The sequence below is a fragment of the Dama dama genome, chromosome 14, assembly GCF_033118175.1.
Source record: "Dama dama isolate Ldn47 chromosome 14, ASM3311817v1, whole genome shotgun sequence".
In the NCBI taxonomy this organism is placed as follows: Eukaryota; Metazoa; Chordata; class Mammalia; order Artiodactyla; family Cervidae; genus Dama; species Dama dama.
Window position 1 is genome coordinate 51,812,566 of NC_083694.1, and position 22,693 is coordinate 51,835,258.

General features: G+C 39.0%; 1 protein-coding gene across 1 annotated transcript in view; it reads right to left on the reverse strand.

The window, feature by feature from the left end:
• The window catches only part of SLC9C2 (solute carrier family 9 member C2 (putative)), an 83,861-nt gene that overhangs the window by 41,851 nt on the left and 19,317 nt on the right, over positions 1 to 22,693 (reverse strand). The window contains exons 5-11 of the mRNA XM_061159808.1: positions 21,099 to 21,215; positions 19,818 to 19,979; positions 15,876 to 15,975; positions 11,826 to 11,969; positions 9,385 to 9,553; positions 4,174 to 4,255; positions 286 to 452 (exon numbers count right to left, since the gene is read on the reverse strand). Coding sequence (XP_061015791.1) covers positions 286 to 452; positions 4,174 to 4,255; positions 9,385 to 9,553; positions 11,826 to 11,969; positions 15,876 to 15,975; positions 19,818 to 19,979; positions 21,099 to 21,215 — 941 coding nt within the window. The remainder of the gene's footprint in view (positions 1 to 285; positions 453 to 4,173; positions 4,256 to 9,384; positions 9,554 to 11,825; positions 11,970 to 15,875; positions 15,976 to 19,817; positions 19,980 to 21,098; positions 21,216 to 22,693) is intronic.

The following is a 22,693-nucleotide window of genomic DNA, read 5'->3' on the forward strand; positions in this document are numbered from 1 at the left end:
ATCACTCACTTCCTCAACCAGCTGGAAAATATCACCCTGGCAGAGGCCATTCATAGTTACTCAATCAGCCTATTTGTAAAAACTTCTTGTATTTGGCAAATAAGGCTAGATCACCAACATCTGTTCAGAGACAGAATTCAGAGTATTTTGGCTGATAGAAAAAAGCTAGTAAATGTATCTCTCTTCAGTATCCTGACCTGTAACCAACAGAATCAAGTTTTGCACAATAAACAAAAGAAACAGAGAGAAAGGGAAAAGGACAGTTTTTGCCAGGAATCAACTCACAGGAATGATGTATTCAATCTTTGTTTTTTCTTCTACTAAGGTCCAATTAACATTTGTCAAAAGTTTTTCTGTTTTAAATAAAGTTATTCTGCTCTGTATCATCTCCTGGATGTGCTTAATGGCATTTTGCATGGCCATCTGTCTTGGAATGGAAAGGGCACACAAATCTATGACAAAGAAAAGGAAGGACCTTAATAAAATAGTGAAGAATGCACAGGGAATTGAAATGTTGCATGATGTAGTGAAATCTTAGCATCTCCTGCAGAGCCAAACCAGAGTGCTTAGAGCAAGGACAACTATTTGTCCAAAAATTTCCAGAAATTACCCAACTACCCATTTCCTTTCGGCTGTGCAACTCAACTTTATCTGACCCAACTGCTAAAGAATATTTTCTTAGTTTCTTTTTGTTTCCTATAACTAGAAACATGACTCACTATTTCAAGTCATCCAGTCAGTATTTCTCAAAGTATGGAAAATTACCTGTACCTTCTACAGGTAGAAGAATTGCCTGTTGAATTATTCCTGGGCTTTACCCTATGTCTGGAGAATCTGATTGGCCTGAGAACTTTCATTTTAGCAACTTCTTCAACTGATTCTTATACATAATAAAATTTAAAGACCACTGCAATAGAGACGCCTCCAATTTAACATCTCTGTTTCCTGACCAGCAAATCTTTATATCCAAAATTTGTGGCAGTTTGTATAATCCTGAAGTATCAACTTGAAGTTACAGCTATCAAGCTTGCTTACCAAAAGGAGAAATTTAATTAGTGAGTGAGCTCAGCCTACACACTCAGAATTCCAGCTCAATAAAACTGTTCTCAATAAAAAACAAGATTCTACTGTATAGCATAGGGAACTACATTCAACATCCTATGTAAAACATAATGGAAAAGAATATAAAAACGAATGTGCACATATGTATAAGTGAATCACTCTGCCGTACAGCAGAAACTTAACAAAACATTGTAAATCAACTGTACATCAATTAAATGTTAATCTCTTCATAACTACACATGAGATGTCTCAAATAGTTTAAAATGTTATTAAAAAATGTTTCAGTTTAACTTTATTGCATTCTCTACAGCACACTGTGGTGTTTGATATTTGAAATTTTCAGGGATTCAAAAAGATTTGAAATCACATCCCTCTCAGTTCTCTATGGTCCAGAGCAAAGATGCATTTGACTGCATGCTAAAGAGTTAGAATGTGTCAGCTTTGGATTTAAAATTCCCATGGCATAGAGCACACAAGGAAAAAGTTTACTGATCTGCATAATTACATCCCACCCATTAGGATGAGCAACAGCCACTTTCCAGTTGCTCTGGGAAAACACGGGTAAAGGGGACTGATTGGTTGTACCAGTACATTTGAATGAACTCCTGTGTTTAAGATGATTCTGGAAGAATATGAGGATGAATCTTTTCCTCGCTCTTCTTTTTTTTTTTAATTTTATCGAAGTATCGTTGATTTACAATGTTGTGTTTAATTTCTGCTGGACAGCAAAGTGATAGTGTTATATATATACATGAGTGAGTGAAAGTTGCTCAGTCATGTCCAACTCTTTGCGATCCTATGGACTATACAGTCCAGTGGAATTCTCCAGGCCAGAATACTGGGAGTGGGTAGCCTTTCCCTTCTCCAGGGGATCTTCCCAACCCAGGGATCAAATCCAGGTCTCCCACATTGCAGGTGGATTCTTTATCAGCTGAGCCACAAGGGAAGCCTTGCCCTAATACACACACACACACACACACACACACACATATATATATACACATATTCTGCATATTCTTTTCCGTTATGATTTATCACAAGATATTGAATATAGTTCCCTGTGCTATAGAGTAGGACTTTGTTGTTTATCCATCCTTATATGTCAAGGTTTGTAAACTCCCAGTCTTTCCCTCCCTTCCCTCTTGGCAACCACAAGTCTGTTCTCTATATCTGTAAGCCTGTTTTTGTTTCATAAATGTGTTCATGTGTGTCTTATTTTTATTAGATTCCACATATAAGTGATATCATATAGTATTTGTTTTTCTCTTTATGACTTACTTCACTTAGTAAGACAAGCTCTAGATTCAGAGGATGGATCTCTCAAAAGCATTAGACCAGGTGGATGAAGCTAATTTGAAATTCTTCCTGATAAAATTCAGTTTTGTCAATTACATGCTAACATGTGAGTAATTCTAGAAAGGATGAGCATCGATTCTGAGGATAAAGTACATGCCATACATAATATTTGTTTCATAATGAAAATTCTGAGGTTCAGTTAATACAATAAAAAAAATTGTATGGGAAGAAAAGGAGAAGAAAAAAATATTTCCATGATAGTAAAACCTCTTGATCTTGTTTCTGAGTATCAGAGTAAGAGCAATCTCAAGCAAACAAGCATGGGAGAAAACCAGATGCTATGTCATAAGCCAAGAGATCCCTGAAAGCCTATAAAAATTGGTGGGAAGGGAGGTGTAAGCAAACCTTCAGGGATCGGGTTAACTTCACTCACACTCAAGCGTAGCAAGCTCGTGCTGGCCCAAGCACAACTTTCCACTGCAAACAAGAGCAAACCCCATGACTAAGGGAGAAGGAGCACTGCCAAAACTCTGCCCCATTTACTAGTCCTATTTGTACCCCGGAGCCCTGGACTTTGAGGTCAGCTTTCACAAGAAGCTCTGCCATAGTGTTGATGAGGCACAGTTTCAGGAGTGGGCAGAACTATGGGAAGACACAAGCAGAGAAGCTGGATTCACCAGGCTATTTTTCTGTTTATAAGAACTCTCCTTCCTCAGCAACCTTCCATCAACCTCTCCCAAGTTCCACACCTTCCAAGAAACCTTCTGATTACTAATTTGATTTATTAAGGAAATTGGTATTTAGAGGTGAATACCCTGAAAAATGATCACAATTATTTCAGACATAGAAAGAAATCATCCTTATTATAAATTAATAAATTGATTTTCTGCTGCATCTCTATTCTCTTGGGAGTGCAACAGATGTAAATTTCCAGCCATCTGATTAATTCTAGACACTCTGACAAAATCAGGCCTCTGCACCAGCAAACCTGAGGATCAGACCATGGGACACTGGACGATACTAAGGCCCTACTCCTCCAAGACTCTGTGTAACTCCACCCCACCCTCTCTCTCCTCATGGACTCCACTGCCACTGATTATCTTATCCTGATTTCTCTATTGATCATGGGCTTTTTTTGTGATTTTATTATATTTATATATTTTATTATCAACAGCTTCACATTTTTTTTTAGAAATAGGCAACTCTGGCAGAGCCTGCTTACTGCTCCCCTTCATTCTCCTCTTCTTCTTTTCCCAATAGAATTTCCATGCTTTGGCTAAGCACATGACCGGTCAGTTAAGATAGTACTTCCCATCTTCCTTTGCCCTTGTGTGCCCATGAGACTAAGTTCTGGCCAATGGACTGTGAGCGGTAATGATATGTACAACTTCAGGAAGCAGAAGGAAGCTTCTTTAAATAAGCTCCTTACTCTCCATTGACACCATCACCACCACCATCACTCCCACCCTATTTTCCCTTTCTAGTTGATTGGATTGAAGATAACAGCGACTGTGAGCCCACTTCTACCCTGCAGACAAGAGCAACACTCTGGGAAGCAGAGGAGGAATGAAAGAAGGATTTGAAATCTCTGGACAACCTTGTAGGACAGAACCATCCCACTCTTCTTGATTTTCTGATGGGGGGTGGTGGGAAACAACTTCTGTCTTGTTTAAGGCACTCTTAATGTGGTTTCTATTAACAGGGAGTGAATGAAAACTGAGTTATTTCATGATCAATTCCTTGAGCTCCAGAAGAAATGTCCCACCTCCAGCAACAATCTATTCGCATTATTCTTCCTGGTTAAGTAGACTTTACCTAATGTCCTGGCCAAACGAGTCATCATGTATGAATTTATTCCCAAGGTCATTAAGGATATTACTTGTATGTACAATATAAACTGAAAGACAAAACACATACACATTAATAAGTTCTCCAAAGGGAATCATTGTTCAATTGACCGCCAACAAAATTCTACCTTAATCCACATTTTTAAATCCTACCTCTGATAAGTAAGAAGAGGCAAAAGGGTGGTTTTGGGGCAGGAAGTTCAGCAACAGCAGGCAGTGGTGACAGGGAAGTGCACCCACCGCAAGTATTTACTACATAAAGCCTTACAAGAAGCTCTAAAGAAGCAGACAGGAACTGTAGTGGGGTTCAGAGAGGCACCGCACAGAAGCATAACCACATTTGTAGATCTTGGCTCTGCCATTTACTAACCATGGAATTTAAGGCCAGTGAACTCAACTACTCTAAGTCTCAACATCCTTTACTGAAACATGGAGTTAACAGCAGTGTTGTTTTCAGAGAGTATTTCCCGAATGACTGATCTTATTTAATAAGCACCTGAAGTACTTCTTAAAGACACTGACTCCCAGGTTAATTCCCTGCAGATTCTGATTCTGTAGGTCTGGAGTGGCATCAAACAAATTTGTAACATCAGACAGATTTGGGAAACACTGGAAAATGATACTCACATGTTAGTTAACATTTCATTGTCTTGGTTTTAGGCCAATTCCCTGCACAAAATAAAACTGAGGGGCCTCAAATATTGGTCATTATTCTTTTCCTCTGGAACATGGAAGGACCCAAACCCCCTGCAAAACCACAGGTATGTTTGGACTCCAAATGCATTTCCAGACCATGCCCACAGACGTGGAGTATAAATCCTCAGGAAAGATGGTGAGGATTATGATACTCCATTATTTTTTAAAGCACTATTAAGAAATCAGCTTTCTCTTTTGGGAGTTAGGGTGCCTGAGTTCTTTCACTAACATGCTATTTTTGTTTGTTTGTTTTTGGTTTCCTCACATACAAGATGAGGGAGGTGATACTTGCTCCTTCCAGAAAAGACATTTGAAAAACCACTGTACTCCTAGGATCTTCTAGGACAGGAGTAAAAGAGCAAAGAAGGGAAAATTCTGTACTTGCAGTAGGATAATATCAAAAAACTCTGTACATTTACCTGCAAATTAAGGTTCGTTGGGAGGCGGGTAGTGTTCTTTCTTTATGTAACGATTTTTTTTGGAATGGAATATTTTTAAAGTCTTTACTGAATTTGTTACAATATTGTCTCTGTTTTGTGTTTTGGCTTCTTGGACCCAATGGAAGTGGGATCTTAGCTTTCTGAAGAAGGATCAAACCCGCACCCCCGGCATTGGAAGGTAAAGACTTAACCACTGGATTACCAAGGAAGTCCTGATGGGTAGTGCTCTTAATTCACATTATTTAGATGCTTTTCACCCTCCCAGGTGTAGGTTTGGGATTCACCTCACCAGGAAGTGGCAGGGGTATCCTGGGGACTTCTAGGAACTTCTAATGACTTATCCAGCGAGCTCACAGAGTACTGTCACAAATACCAAGGTACGCTAACACTGTCAGCAGATGTTCTGGGCTCTCTGGACCTTCCCTAGCATCCCACTGATGCTGCCACTGCCTGATTTCCCACTGGCCTGGAAATCCACTGGGTGGCCCATGGGGAAAAGGTTTTGAGAGAGAGTAGAAAGGAAACCAAGTTCTGTCTTGCACTGTGGATAAGGTAGCCTAGGCGAAAATTTTTAAGAAATTAATTTTTATTTAGCCCTAAATGACATAAAGAATGAATGAAGAGACAGAGCCAAAGCAAAAACAATACCCTTTTGTGGATGTGACTGGTGATGGAAGTAAAGTCCAATGCTGTAAAGAGCAACACTGCACAAGAACCTGGAATGTTAGGTCCATGAACCAAGGCAAGTTGGAAGTAGTCAAATAGGAGATGGCAAGAGTAAACGTCAACATTTTAGGAATCAGCGAACTATAATGAACTAGGATGGGTGAATTTAACTCAGATGACCATTCTATCTACTACTGTGGGCAAGAATCCCTTAGAAGAAATGGAGTAGCCATCACATTCAACAAAAGAGTTCAAAATGCAGTCCTGGGATACAATCTCAAAAACAACAGAATGATCTCTGTTGGTTTCTAGGGCAAACCATTCAATATCACAGTAATCCAAGTCTATGCCCCAACCAATAATGCTGAAGAAGCTGAAGTTGAACAGTTCTGTGAAGAACCTACAAGACTTTCTAGAACTAACACCCAAAAAAGATGTCCTTTTCATGATAGGGGACTGGAATCCAAAGTAGGAAGTCAAGAAATACTTGGAGTAACAGGCAAATTTGACCTTGGAGTACAGAATGAAGCAGGATAAAGGCTAATAGAGCTTTGCCAAGAGAACACAACAGACATAGCAAACACCCTCTTCCAACAGCACAAGAGAAGACTATACATCGACATCACCAGATGGTCAACGCCGAAATCAGATTGATTAAATTATTTGCCACCAAATATGGAGAGGTTATATACAGTCAGCAAAAACAAGACCGGGAGCTGACTGTGGCTCAGATCATGAACTCCTTATTGCCAAATTCAGACTTAAATTGAAGAAAGTGGGGAAACCACTAGACCATTCAGGTATGACCTAAATCAAATCCCTTAGAGTGGAAGTGAGAAATAGATTCAAGGGATTAGCTCTGATAGACACAGTGCCTGAAGAACTATGGATGGAGGTTCGTGACATTGTACAGGAGGCAGGGATCAAGACCATCCCCAAGAAAAAGAAAGGCAAAATGACTGTCTGAGGAGGCCTTATAAATAGCTGTGAAGAGAAGTAAAAGGCAGAGGAGAAAAGGAAAGATATATCCATTTGAATGCAGAGTTCCAAAGAATAACAAAGAGAGATAAGAAAGCCTTCCTCAGTGATCAATGCAAAGAAATAGAGGAAAACAATAGGATGGAAAGACTAAAGATCTCTTCAAGTGATGGAGGGATACCAAGGGAAAGATACCATGCATCTTTTCATGCAAAGATGGGCTCAATAAAGGACAGAAATGGTATGGACCTAACAGAAGCATAATATATTAAGAGGGGGTGGCAAGAATACACAGAAGAGCTATACAAAAAAGTTCTTCATGACCCAGATAATCAGGATGGTGTGATCACTCACCTAGAGCCAGACATCCTGGAGTGTGAAGTCAAATGGGCTTTAGGAAGCATCACTACGAACAAAGCTAGTGGAGATGATGGAATTCCAGTTGAGCTATTTCAAATCCTAAAAGATGATGCTGTGAAAGTGCTGCACTCAATATGCCAGCAAATTTGGAAAACTCAACAGTGGCCACAGGACTGGAAAAAGTCAGTTTTCATTCCAATCCCAAAGAAAGGTAATGCCAAAGAATGCTCAAACTACCACACAATTGCACTCATCTCACACGCCAGTAAAGTAATGCTCAAAATTCTCCAAGCCAGGCTTCAACAGTATGTGAACCATGAAATTCCAGATGTTCAAGCTGGATTTAGAAAAGACAGAGGAACCAGAGATCAAATTGCCAACATCCACTAGGTCATTGAAAAAGCAAGAGTTCCAGAAAAACATCTACTTCTGCTTTATTGACTACATCAAAGCCTTTGACTCTGTGGATCACAACAAACTGTGGAAAATTCTGAAAGAGATGGGAATACCAGACCACCTGACCTGCCTCTTAAGAAATCCGTACGCAGGTCAGGAAGCAACAGTTAGAACTGGACATGGAACAACAGACTGGTTCCAAACAGGAAAAGGAGTACGTCAAGGCTGTATATTGTCACCCTGCTTGTTTAATTCACGTGCAGAGTACCATCATGAGAAACACTGGTCTGGAAGAAGCACAAGCTGAAGTCAAGATTGCCAGGAGAAATATCAATAACCTCAGATACGCAGATGACACCACCCTTATGGCAGAAAGCAAAGAAGAACTGAAGAGCCTCTTGATGAAAGTGAAAGAGGAGCGTGAAAAAGTTGCCTTAAAGCTCAACATTCAGAAAACTAAGATCATGGCATCTGGTCCCATCACTTCATGGCAAATAGATGGGGAAACAGTGGCTGACTTTTTTGGGGGGCTTCAAAATCACTACAGATAGTGACTGCAGCCATGACATTAAAAGATGCTTCCTCCTTGGAAGAAAAGTTATGACCAATGGAGACAACATATTAAAAAGCAGAGAGTTACTTTGCCAACAAAGGTCCGTCTAGTCAAAGCTATGGTTTTTCCAGTAGTTATGTATGGATATGAGAGTTGAACTATAAAGAAAACTGAGTGCCAAAGAATTGATGCTTTTGAACTGTGCTATTGGAGAAGACTCTTGAGAGTCCCTTGGACTGCAAGGAGATCCAACCAGTCCATCCTAAAGGAAATTAGTCCTGAATATTCATTGGAAGGACTGATGCTGAAGCTGAAACTCCAATACTTTGGCCACCTAATGTGAAGAACTGACTCATTTGAAAAGACCCTGATGCTGGGAAAGATTGAAGGTGGGAGGAGACGGGGATGACAGAGGATGAGATGGTTGGATGGCATCACCGAGTCAGTGGACATGAGTTTGAGTAAACTCTGGGAGTTGGAGATGGACAGGGAATCCTGGCAAGCTGCAGTCCGTGCGTTGCAAAGAGTTGAACTCGACTGAGCAACTGAACTGAAAAGATATAAATATTAACTAGATCCTTAATTCAAACATTTATAAAATCCTTTTTTCCTTAGTATATTTAATAAGCATTTCAGTTTTCACTCTGATGCTATAGGAACTAGAATGCTCTAGCTAGGTTATTGGTTTTTTCATATTTTCTGAAAGGTCTTGAAAAACAGCATTTGTATGTTCAACAACACCTACTGTACATTTACTAAGCTGTCAGGTGTTTTACTAAGCATCACTGCGATCCTCAACTTGAAGTCCCACAAGTCTAAACTCACCCAAGATCACTCAACCTGTGAATGGTGAGGCCAGAATTCATTTCCCAAGTGTCATCTGACTCCCACAGCCATCACCACTAGTTATATTTGGTCCCTTTCACACTGTCAACATAAACTTTCCTCCATAAGTTCTTTTCTACTTAAAAGAATGCATTTTCCAAATCTAATTTTTTAAATGGTTAACTTTCATTATTGGGTACTATGAAAAGTGCTACAAAATAAAAATGAGTAAATATGAATAATCATGGGACATGACTTTTCTTACCAGCTCTGGTGACTCTACTCTTTCTTCAGCCAGATTATGAACTTCAGGAGCAAAGAGTAAGCTAAAAACTCCTTTAATTCCAGACCATGCTATAACAATTCCCCACCTCCAGTTGTACTCATAACTTGAATGCATCAGAATAGGGCTTACTAACACAACAGTAACAAACCTGTTGAAAGAAAAACATTTAGTTTAAATCACGCCTTATGTATTCACGTGTTTTGGTGTTTTTTTTTTTTTTTTTTGGTACGGTTGATACTATGTAGTAAATACTAAATTTCATGAAAAATTTTTCAGAAAAGAGAAGTCAATCCAGTTTATTAATAAGTTGTTTAAACTTTCTGGGACTAACCAAATCTACTATCTAAATTTTGCATATAATACTCAAATCTTGAAAAATAAGGCTAGAAGCTCTATACAAGTATAAGAAATTATCATTAATACTAGTTTGTCCTGTTTAGGATTTTGGTAGTAAATCCCTGCAGGGAAACTTCTTCAGATAACATTGACAAGTTCCCTGGAAGGTCATGACAGGATTCAGAAATTAGACCAGGAGGACCTGTCATGAGGAAAAAGTAAAATCATTGTAGACACTTTAATAAATTTAGCTCAACCAAATTTTTTTGAGCTGCTACAGGAAAGTGAAGGTGAAAGTTGCTCAGTCGTGTCCGACTGTTTGCAACCCCATGGATATACAGTCCTTGGAGTTCTCCAGGCCAGAATACTGGAGTGGGTAGCCATTCCCTTCTCCAGGGGATCTTCCCAACCCAGGGGTTGAACTCAGGTCTCCCACATTGCAGGCAGATTCTTTACCAGCTGAGCCACCCCAAGAATCATATACTAAATCACACAAATAATTTCTATTCCTGCCTCCTTTCACTATAGATTATTTTTCTATAGGACCCTATGCTAAAATTTAGATTCTATCTGTAACAGACTTGCATCTCCTTGTCCTTCAAATGAGATTTCAGCAGAAATACAACTGATAAATTTCAGCTTCAAAAAAGATATTGTGTATCAGTCACTTAGCTATGAATTTCATAAGACAATTTAGAGGATTCCTGTTATCCACAATTTGCCATCTATAATATATATAATTAATTTGGGCAAACTCTTCATGATCTACAGGTCCTCCTGGTCTAATTTCTGAATCCTGCCATGACTTTCTAAGGAGCTTGTCAGTGGCTCAGACAGTAAAGAATTCGCCTGCAATGCAGGAGACCTGGGTTCGATCCTTGGGTTGGGAGGATCCCCTGGAGGAGGGCATGGCAACCCATTCTATTATTCTTGCCTGGAGAATCCCCATGAACAGAGGAGCCTGGTGGGCTACAGTCCACAGGGTCGCAAAGAATCGGACATGCCCGAAAGACTTAGCATAGCACAGCACCTCCACCTTGCATTTAAGTCTTCTGCAAAGTAATTAGCTACACTTTCAGCCTTACTGAAAGATTTTTCTTTAAAATACCATTGAGTCCAGATGAAATAGAACAACTGATGTCATTTCCTGATATCAAAAAGAGAAAGGCAGTTTAGCAAAGGCTCTGGAGTCAGTCTACTTAGGTTCACATTTAGACTTTTATTGCTATGAAACCTTAAGCAAGTTATTTAACCTCTTCAAGCCTCAATTTCTTCATCTGTAATATGGAAAAATAATAGTCACTGAATTGCCTCAAAGGACTTTCATGAAGATTCAACTAAATGAAGTAACATTCATAGGGCTTAGAATGATGTTTAGAGGGTGATCTGCACTTAACACATGCTAGCAATGATTATGACATCCAGGCCTTTGTTTGACTCACCATCTCCAAAACATTTTTCTCAATAAGTCTCAAGCGAAGAGGAACTAAAGAGTCTCTTGATGAAGGTGAAAGAGGAGAGTGAAAAACCTGGCTTAAACTCAACATTCAGAAAACTAAGATCATGGCAGCTGGTCCCATCACTTCACAGCAAATAGATGGGGAAACAATGGAAACCGTGACACACTTTATTTTCTTGTGACATACTGTGCACAGTTAATGTTAAATAAATGGCTTTATCATAGTTATGACAATAATAAATGATGATGAAGTCAACAAAATGTTAGGAGCCATTAATCTGGTTGCTGGGGTGCTCACACTTAAACATGTTGAAACAGTTTCCTGCATCTCATCTCCAGAGATACAAATCAGTTAAATGGGATGGGCCCATGAATTTGCATCTCTATCAAGCTCATGGGTTATGTTGATGCTCCTGTTCTGCCCCTTCTCTCTTTACAGATGAAACCTTGAAGAGTAAATAGACTTTCCCTTAGTTGCACAGCAAGCTATTGTCAGGACCTTGACAACAATACAGGTTTCCTGACTGCATGTCCATAGCTCCTTTTGCTATAACCCACTTCTCAATTCTAATTCTGGACTTGAGAACCTGAGTTCAGTAAGCAAACTTTAAATTATAATCCTTACCTTACAAAATTCACTGTTACAAATAAGATAGACATGAAAACTACAGTGTGAAATTGAAAATCTTTGATTTGTCCACATCCAATTACGATGCCAAAGAAAGTGTATATTAAATGTTGGAATATACATGAAAACATTATTAGAAACCTAGGATAAATGGAAAGGAAATCACACTTTAAGGGATGTGCTTTTTTAAAATAGTTTCCTTTTCATATAAAAGCATCTATCACATATCTACCACTCTTGTCTTAGTAGAGGTCTTTGCCTCCATCACCGCTACTATCAACATTTAAAAACTATTCTGTTGGAATCAGAAACAGACTCACAGATATAGAGAACAAACTAGTGGTTACCAGTGGGGAGAAAGAAGAGCAAGACAGGAGTTGGGGATTAAGAGATAAAAACTACTATGTATAAAATAAATAAGCCACAAAGATATATAGCACAGGAAAATATAGCCATTATTTTATAATAACTTTAAATGGAGTAAAAACTATAAAAATATTGAGTCACTACATTGTATTATGTTAAGATTAATACATATTATAAATAAACTATACCTAAATAAAAATTAATGAATTTCATTAAAAGTATTTTGTTGGAACTAAAATACATTGTTTCACATTACAATCACCTTCATCACACCAATATCTGTGGGCTGCCTCTCTTGCAGCAGAGTAGTAAGATCGAGGCAGAAAAATAAAGATCCACCCCCGCCAAGTTGGTGATGTGGCGATTTTGCTGAGATGAGTTGGCAGCATATCCATGTCAGACCCATGACTGAAACCACAGCTGAGGCTGCGGCAAGGAGCCCCCTGTCTGGTCAACCCTGACTTTGTACTAGCTGACTGGATCCCCTCAACATTCTGCACTACTTCTCCCATTGTGATTTGCATAAAGTCCTTTATCCAGTATTCTTGTCTAGAGAATCCCATGGACAGAAGAACCTGGAGGGCTATAGATCACAGGGTCACAAAGAGGTGGACATGACTGAGTGACTGAGCAGGCACACTCACGCCCTTATATTTTTTTTATTTATTTTTTTAACTGAAGGATAATTGCTTTACAGAATTTTGTGGTTTTCTGTCATACATCAATAAGAATCAGCCATAGGTACACCCATGTCCCCTCCCTCCCAAACCTCCCTTCCATCTCCCTCCCTATCCTACCCTTCTAGATTGTCACAGAGCACCTGTTTGAGTTCCCTGAGTCAGAGAGCAAATTCCCATTGGTTATCTATTTTACATATGGTAATGTAAATTTCTATGTTACTCTCTCCATACATCCTACCCTCTCCCTCCTCCCCTTCCCCCGGGTCCATAGGTCTGTCTTCTATGTCTGTTTCTCCACTGCTGCCCTGAAAAGAAACTCATCAGTACCATCTTCTTAGATTCCATATATATGCATCAGTATATGATATTTATATTTCCCTTTCTGACTTACTTCACACTATATAAGAGGCTTATTAGAACTGACTCAAATGCATTCCTTTTTATGGCTGTGTAGCATTCCATTGTATATATGTACCACAGCTTCTTTATCCATTCATCTGTCAGCGGACATCTAGGTTACTTCCATGTTCTAGCTATTGTAAATAGTGCTGCAATGAACATTGGAGTACATGTGTCTTTTTCAATTTTGGTTTCCTCAGAATATATGCCTAGTAGTAGGATTGCTGGGTTATATGGGTACACTCATGCCCTTATCTTGAAGGTCCCTTCTGTCTGATTTCTCATCTACCAAATTCCTAAAGATGTTGTGAGGCTGACTCTAATCCCATACTCTTCAGGAAAAATATCCTCAGCACGCTCGCTAGACATGATCCTCCTCTGAGTCCTCACAGTGCCAGTCATCTACAACACTATGGTTCTCAAGCAGAGAAGCACATTAGGACCACCCAAATTGCTTTCCAAAAATCTACATGTCTTGTGACTTTCCTGGCCTTCTAGCGGTTAGGATTTTTCCTTCTAATGCTGAGGGTATGGGCTCAATTCCTGGTCTGGGAGATAAGAACCCACATCTCACAGCCAAAAAACCAAAACATAAAACAGAAGCAATGTTGTAACAAATTCAATAAAGACTTTAAAAATGGTCCACATTAAAAAAAAAAAAAAACTTAAGAAAAGCAAAAACAAAAATCTAGTCCCACCTCCAAAGATTCAGTGCTTAGGGCATGAGGCTGCTCTGGCTCCATGTGGTATCACACCTGGGTCTGGGCCAGGTCTGACTTGTACAGTCAGATCTCAAGTCTTGCCCCTTCTTGAACTCCTCTATTCAGACCTCCCCTTTCAGAGGACTGGGTGACCATCTGTCTGTCCCACAAACCAGTCTCCCTATAGGTAGGCCTCAAGATCTATACTGGGAAAGAAGCGTTAGGAAGCCTCATTTTAGCTGCAGATAGAAACCATGTTCTCTGATACAGCATTACTCCAATCAAGCAGACAGTCCAATTCTCTACCTGACTCCTGTCACTTGATTCAATTGATTCAGAACTCCTAGCAGAAAAGGGTATCAGTGGGACCTCAAACCCCGAAGCTTAGTTTTATCAAAATTCAGAAATGATGGAATAACTGACTGAATAGAAGAATTTTTAAAATGTCTCCACAGTACCTTAAGAAACAGCTTACATATAGTAAGATCCTAATAAAGATATAATTATTTATACTTATTCATAGTCTCTTAAATAAACACATCCATCATTTAACAATGAGTGTCTTCTGAGAAGGGACTTATTTTCAAAGCCCCAAACCTAGGATACAATGTCCAGGCCATAGGAGATAATAAGAAAGGCCTGGTTGAATACATAAAAGAATAAACAACTGAATGAATAGAATGAGTAATTTATGATGATGCTGACAGACAGCATGACTGAGCTCAGAAAACTGTCCTTTAAAATTCAGACAAAAAGGATATGTTCTATGAACTAGTTATTTCTAAGCTTCTGGTTTTTGAAAACCAGTAAAGTGTAATTCACATATACACAAGACTAGAATAAGCTACCAGAGAAGGCAATGGCACCCCACTCCAGTACTCTTGCCTGGAAAATCCCATGGATGGAGGAGCCTGGTGGGCTGCAGTCCATGGGTCTCAAAGAGTCGGACATGACTGAGCGACTTTACTTTCACTTTTCACTTTCATGCACTGGAGAAGGAAATGGCAACCCACTCCAGTGTTCTTGCCTGGAGAATCCCAGGGATGGGGGAGCCTGGTGGGCTGCCGTCTATGGGGTCGCACAGAGTTGGGACACCACTGAAGCGACTTAGCAGCAGCAGCAGCAGAGTAAGCTACAGGAGCCATTTTTTTAAAAGTTTGCAAAGTAATTTTTTAAAATAGTACCATCTTCCATGACTGTAATTTCATGAGAGAAATGACATTTTAAATATCAAAAAAGTATGAAGGACATAATTTCAGAACAAAAAATAGTCCTTTATATTAAAGCAACAAATCTTCACAGGAAAACTCAGGATAATGGCTTATTTTTCTCATTTCAACACTGGCTTTCATCCAATATGAGAATTTATACACTAGACTATGATTTGGTATGAAATAATTCTGAGACAATTCTATAATTTAGCACAGCTGCTCAGAGAATGGCTAATGCCTTTGTCTGAGAAGACAGGCAAATGGCTTTTACTCTGTCCACAGATATCCTTGTAACACCAGAGGTAAAGCTAGATTAGAGTTTGCTGGTATTGCACCTTTCTGCTACTTTTCTTTTCTAGCTCTTTTCATACTACGATACTATCATTCAGGTATGTTATGTAGAAAACAAAGGAATAAAGTAGTTTTTAAACTTCTCACAATTGAATTTTTATCAAAGAGTTATAAGAATTACTATGATCTCTGAGCCACTGATATTACATTATTCATAATAGGAATATCAATTCACAATAGGAATGTCAATAATTATTGGTAACAAGTTCTTTTCAAATATGACTGGCAGTAAAATTAAAAGATAGAAAAGTTATAAAAAGAAATATCATTATTTTTGTGAAGGCATTTAAGCACTAAATTTCTATGAGACCTATAACAAGTACAAAATATGAGACTTACTTAGTAATTATCAACTTGATCCTCGGTTTAAAGCTTAAGGAATCTAAATTTAGTCCTACAGTGGCTAACGCAACTGTACCTGACATTCCCAAAAATTCCACTGAGGAGAAAAAAAAGAATAAAATTAGTTGTGTTCAAATCTGTACATGGAGCTACTTCTCTTGAGTGATGAATCGGGAAATTTAAAACAGTCAGTGATTGCATTTCTTAGAAAGTTGCTTAAAGGGATTGGCCTAATCCTTAGATTGGGGATTGACAAACTTTCTCTGTGAAGGATCATATAGTAAATATTTAGTATTTGCACGTCACGTGGTCCTAGTTGCAACTATCAACCTCAACTGTTCTAGTGCATAAGCAGCCACAGGTAATATGTAACAAATGAGCACCCAATAAATAATGGACATTGAAATTTTAACTGCAAATAATTTTTGCATGCTGAAAAATATTTTTATTTTGGGTTTTTTTTAATGTAAAAACCATTCTTAGCTCATAGGCAATGCAAAAAAAAATAGGCATATTTGGCTACAGTTTGCCAACCCCTGCCATAGACCATCCTTGAGGACAGAGCTAATGAAAAATAAGTTTAACAGCCTCTAACCAGCACCTCAAGGACTCTGTGCTGCATGTCCTAGGGGTTGTGGCCCAAGCTCAGTGCTTTCTTGGTTACTGTAGGTCCTCACGCCTACTGTTTTTTGGCATGATATGTAATTCATATGTAATTCCCTGGGCTCTAAGCAAATGTGTCAATGCAATCTGAGGCAGGAAAACCAACTATGAAGAATGGTTGAACACCATCAATACTAACAGTCCTGAAGGTTACAGAGCCTTCAAATAGCACAGGAAAGTGGCTCTCTCTCAAACTCTCTCTCTTTCTCTCTTTGGTTTAGAAAAAGTGAAGGTCCTCCTAGTAGGAGAATCAAAGGGATTTTGTTTCCTAAAAACAACAGGATTCAGAAATGGATGTTTCCCAACAAGAAAACGTTAGGGTCATGACCAGAGTCCTTTGACATTTATAGCCTAAACCAATGACATAAAAAAAGAGTGAGAACAGTCAGCCTTGGAACACGTAAGAAAAGAATGCATTGTTTTAAAACAATAAAACTGACTAAAATCTGTTTCTATTCACCAGAAATTCTGACCAATGCCACTTGATAAAATATTGCTTCTGCTATAACAGACCCCTCTCACCACCACTCTTGCTGTACCTCTGGCCTAGACTTACACACAACCCATCATCTTACATGAATTATACGATGACGCTCTTAAACTGCCTTTTATACACTAGGGTTTCCCTGGTAGCTTAGATGGTAAAGAATCTGCCTGCAATGCAGGAGACTGAGTTCGATCCCTGGGTAGGGAAGATCCCCTGGAGAAGGGAATGGCAACCCACTCCAGTATTCTTGCCCGGAGAATTCCATGGACATACCATGGGGTCGCAAAGAGTCGGACACGACTCAGTGACTACTACTTGCACTTTGGGGGCTTCCCTCATAGCTTAGTCAGTAAAGAATCTGCCTGCAATGCAGGAGACCTGGGTTCGATTCCTGGGTCGGAAAGATCCCCTGGAGAAGGAAATGGCAACCCACTCCACTATTCTTGCCTGGAGAATCCCACAGACAGAGGCACCTGGCAAGATACAGTCCATGGGGTCCCAAGACTAAAATTTTTCCCGTGGGCTGATATATTAACATTGTTAGCTATACGACCTGTCAACCAACAATGTTCCAATGTGTCTTTTGTCTATGTGGCAAAGTCTGTGCAATTTCCTGACTATTTTATTTTATGAAAAAAGAACAAATGTGCTGACACAGGTGATTTCTAAAACCCCAGGTACAGTGGATTTAACAAGACAAAAATGGAAATTACTACCTGTGCTTGAAGAGATGAGGTTCAAACCTCAATCAGACACTCCCTGGATTCAAGCCAGTTAACAATGTGTTCGTTAGTGAAGAAAAAAAATAAAATTAGATAACACGACAGAAATGTCATGTTAGAGAATGTGTAAATAAAAATTTTATCTATGTCTAGCTTTCTGGCAATGGAACTTCTCCTTAGAACTGTCTGTTCCTGACTTTTGTTGTCAGGATCTGATTAAGTATAAGAGGAGAGAACGGCCAGAAAATTGTTTTTAATTCCTGAAGCAGAGGAAAGTGTAATGGATGAGGGAGCGGGTATTCATTTCCTGGGGCTGTTACCAAAGTATCTTCAACAAGAATGTATTATCTCACAGCCTGGAGGCTAGGGGGTCCAAGATCAAGGCTTTGTAGCAGAGATTCCTTCTGAGAGCAAGTGAGGGAGCATCTACTCCAGACCTCTCAAGCACTTGACCGAGAGCACCTACATGAATTAGGAGGAAAGGGGAAAGTAATCAACATATATTGGCTGCTCTACCTTGAGCTCAGTGGCATGTTGGTAAATGTTTATCAGAAGCAATCTGGGTGGTAAAAAAAAAAAAAAAAAAAACAATTGATTGTGTCTGCCAATTTCCATGGTCCCACTAAGGCCTATTTCAAGCTACACCCAAGTTATGTCAGTTGAATAAAGTGCTGGGAAGAGATGTGGACAGTCAGCTCTCGTGAGCTGGTCAAAGTTACCTCCAGGACACCAGCATGAGTGAGTCACACAACACATACTACCTCACTAACGCCTGGCACACCCCTCTAAATTAGGCTGCATTATATTACATTTATAGATGAGGAACTAACTGAAGTGTAAAGAGGTTAAGTAATATTCCAAAGTTACCAAGCTAATAAGTCGTAAAACTCGGGTTTGAAGTGAAATCTGCCCAACTTTCAAGCTCTTTAAGGACTAATAGTTTATTCAACCAACATGTGTTTAATTATTATTGGGCCTATGGCAAGCATTTGGCTTGACTCAGGGAACAAAGAAAAGAATAAATATAAAGATGGATAAGAGACAGCTCTGTCTCAAGGAACTTACGGCCCAAGAGGGAAAAAAAGGAAATATTAAATTAACTTCTTTTCTTCAGGCACTTAAGGCATTCGTAACAGGGACATAAGGGAGGGGGAAAAAAAGAGAGTAAGGAAATGAGTCTTCAGTGAATGTTTTTCTGTAATTTTACTGATTTGGGGTGGTGAGCAACAATAGGTAGCACTTTATCTTAAGAGAAAGCAGTGCTGTTTGGTAACTGGAGGTGAAAAGAGGAAAAATTAACCTCTTGATACCTGAGGTCTTTCATGGATGGAATTGCTCCACTGTGTGAGCTAAGAGGAGAAGCAGAATTTGGCTATGTTTTTGCCATAGTTACTATGGCTTTGGGGGACTGGTTACCTCAGTCAATGGGGTAAAAACTTTAGTTCCCAATCTCACTGGACTAAACTAGAAGATGACTGTTTGAAGGTTTCCCAGCATTAGGCACTCTGATTCCTGTGATTATTCCTCTGTCCTGCTTTTCTTCCAGAGGTAGATATACTTGATTTCTGCAACTCCTTTCCTGCCTCCTAGCCTCAGGTAAGGGCCACCATTTCTATGGTCCCCTCACTCTGGTACCCCCTGAATGGGTACTGCTGAACTGGAAAAGATCTCAGGAGCTTCTCTCCTAGCTTTCTCATCTTAGAGATGGGTTGCTAAGGGTCAGAGCAGAAATTGGCTCAGGTCTGTTTCCTCTTCCAGGGGACTGCCAGGGAATAAATGTAATGTCAAAGGTTAGAGTTAAAAAAGAATAAGAGAGTAACCACATAGAGGAGGAATACAAGAGAAGGAATGCAAGAGAAGAGTTGAAATTTAGGGTATGTTAAGACAGTCCAGGAAAGAGCTAGAGGTGCCTGAAAGATAGTATGACAAGACACACAAAGGAGCCACATTTAAAAAAAAAAAAAGCAGAAAAGCTGTTGGAAGGAAGCTGGATTCAAGAACAAGGGAAAATTAAAAAGCATAAAATACACATCAAGGATGGAATTTTTGTATCTGTTTCTGTCTTACCAATGTAGAAAGTCATGTACACCATTGAGATGCAAAAAATTATATTGGTCAGTGTATTGCTGAACAGGTCAGTCAATATAAACTGAATGATCCTTGCACACCAATATCCACATACTATGCTCCCCAAAATGTCCAAGGTGAGGCCCACAATTACATGTAACTCTAGAAAAAGGAAATAAGAAAAAAGAAAGGTGAACTCTAATTATTTTTTCTTTTATTAATGGCATTTGGGCAATACCCATCGGTTTGCTCTCGAGATTTTGAGTGGGGACCTTGTTCTTCAGCAGATGGAAGTTTCTTTCCCATGAAAGCCTGGCAAAAGAGGCTTTCTGGGGATACATTCCCCCACAGTCTGCAGCTTGAAGTTTGCTTATCTGGGGACAGCGGACTCAAATGCTCTCAGGAGTCAGGCAAAGAGCATAAATGTGATTGGTGATGGACAGGGAAGCCTGGTGTGCTGCAGTCCATGGGGTCGCAAAGAGCTGGACAGGACTAAGTGACTGAACTGAACCGATAAATGTGAAAAGCTCACCTGGTGAGTGAATAATGAGCCAAAATATGTTTAAATACAATTTTTTTTTTTTTTTTTTTTACAAACTATGTCAGGGCCAAGCACACCGTGCTCAGGATCCCCACAAACCTGCAGCCTATTTGCAACTTCTGCTCATTATCACTTCTAGAACCTGACTCCCCAGTACTACTTTCACCCTCAGACTCAAACTCAGGACCAAGCCAATTCTTTTTTTTTTTTAATTGGAGGATAAATGCTTTACAGTGTTGTTTCTTTCTGTTGTATAACAATGTGAAAATCAATTCTTAACATTTACTCACTGAGATCCAGATTGGTCTAGCAAAGAGGTTAATCTGAGCTAGATGACACAACTGTGTGTGTGTGTGCACGTGCATGTTGAGAGACATGAAATCATTTCTTTAACTACTTTCCCCTCTAATCTAAGGAAACACACAGTAGCAATTATTTTCTTGTTACCTGATATACTATTTTAATTTGTCCATAAGTAAAGAATAGGGGAAGCAGCAAAGTTAAGACATCTTGAATATATTTTAAGTTTGGTATGAATTAAAATGGACTACATAAGAATGATTTTAGAAAATACACAGATGGGACTTCCCTAGTGATCCAGCAGTTAAAACTCCACCTTACAATTCAGGGGGCATAGGTTCAATTCCGTCAGGGAACTGAGGTCCCACATGCCATGGAGGGTAGCCAAAAATTTAAAAATAAAAAAAAAAGAAAAGAAATAGAGGAAAAAATGCTCTTACCTCTAAAGTTGGACATCTGAAGTATGCCTCTCTGAAAAACTGAAAAAAAAATGGATGTGAAGCCACAGATGATCATTGATTCTCCTCTAATGATATCAGTATACATCTTAGAAATGCCTGGAAATGGAAATATAAAACATAATTTAGTACGGTGCATGAAAATGATGCTCTTTCACAGGAAATACAAAAACAGAAGAGAAGGAATATGCTAGAAAAAAAAAAAAGAAGGCAGTCATTACTGTGATGGATCTATAAGATAATCATGATTACCATTTTTTAACTTCTCCATTGTGCCTTCTGCATCTCCAGTGGCAAAGGCACATGGTAATGGCACATCTTGAAGCGTCCATTGCCTCAAAGCATGCTAGAACTTCAAAATGAGACAAAGCACTTCTCAGATCACTACATTCAGCTTGAATAAATATGAATCGTTAGACTCCAAAAGAACCACATTTTAGAAATAAGTATAAAATATGACCTAGCAATTCTGCTCCTAGACATATACCCAAAAGAGCTGAAAACATATGTCCACACAAAAATTTGTACATGGACAGTCATAGCAGCATTTTCATAACAGTAAAAAAAGTGGGAACAATACAAAGTCTATCAGCTGCTAGACAGATAAATATAGGTGATTTATCCCTATAATGGAATATTACTCATCCACAAAAAGGAAGGGAGTACCGACTGATACATGTTACAACATGGATGAACCTTTAAAAAAATTACAAAGTGAAAGAAACCAGACACAGAAATCACATATTGTATGGTTTGATTTATGTGAAATGTCCAGAATATGCAGATTCATAGACAGAAAATAGAATAATGGTTGCCAGGAACTTAGGGGAGGAGGGAATGAGAATGAATGACTGCTAACAGGCATGAGATTTCTTTTGAGGTTAATGAAAATGTTCTAAAATTAAGTAGTGAAGATGCTTGCATAACTATAAATCTACTAAAGACCACTGAATTTTATAACTTAAAAGGGTGAATTTTATGATGTGTGGGTTACATATCAATAAGGCTGGTATTTAAAAATTAAATATAAAATTTTATTGACATTTAACATTTACCAACAGTTTAATAGAAAATATAATCAAATTAACTGCCTACTGTCAATTTGTAAGAAGGATGACAGTGATTGGTACCTGCCCATCTAGTATCTATCCTCTGTTCTTGGTAACAAGACTGGTTTTACTCAGGGTGGCAATGTGCTCAGCTAGATGATAACCGTTCCCCAACTCCTGGGCTTCTAAGAATGGACACTGAGATATAAGTGGAAGTCACTGAGTGGAACTTTTGGGAAACTCCTTGGAGGGAGAGGTGACTTGGCTGAAAGGAACATCTTTCCATCCCTTGTTCTTCTTCCGTTTCCTGCCTGAAATACGGAATGATAGCAGGAACTTTAGCAGTCAACTTGTAATACTGAGGATGGATGCCATACACAAAGGGAAAGAGCAGATAAATAAACCCCACAATAGACAGCAACCATTTTTGCTTTAAATATTATCTTTTAAAAAGAGTAAAAATAAGAAAAAGTCATATTTTCCCATCGGTTTAAAATTATGGTGCTTTCCTTTCTTTTTTGCAGATGA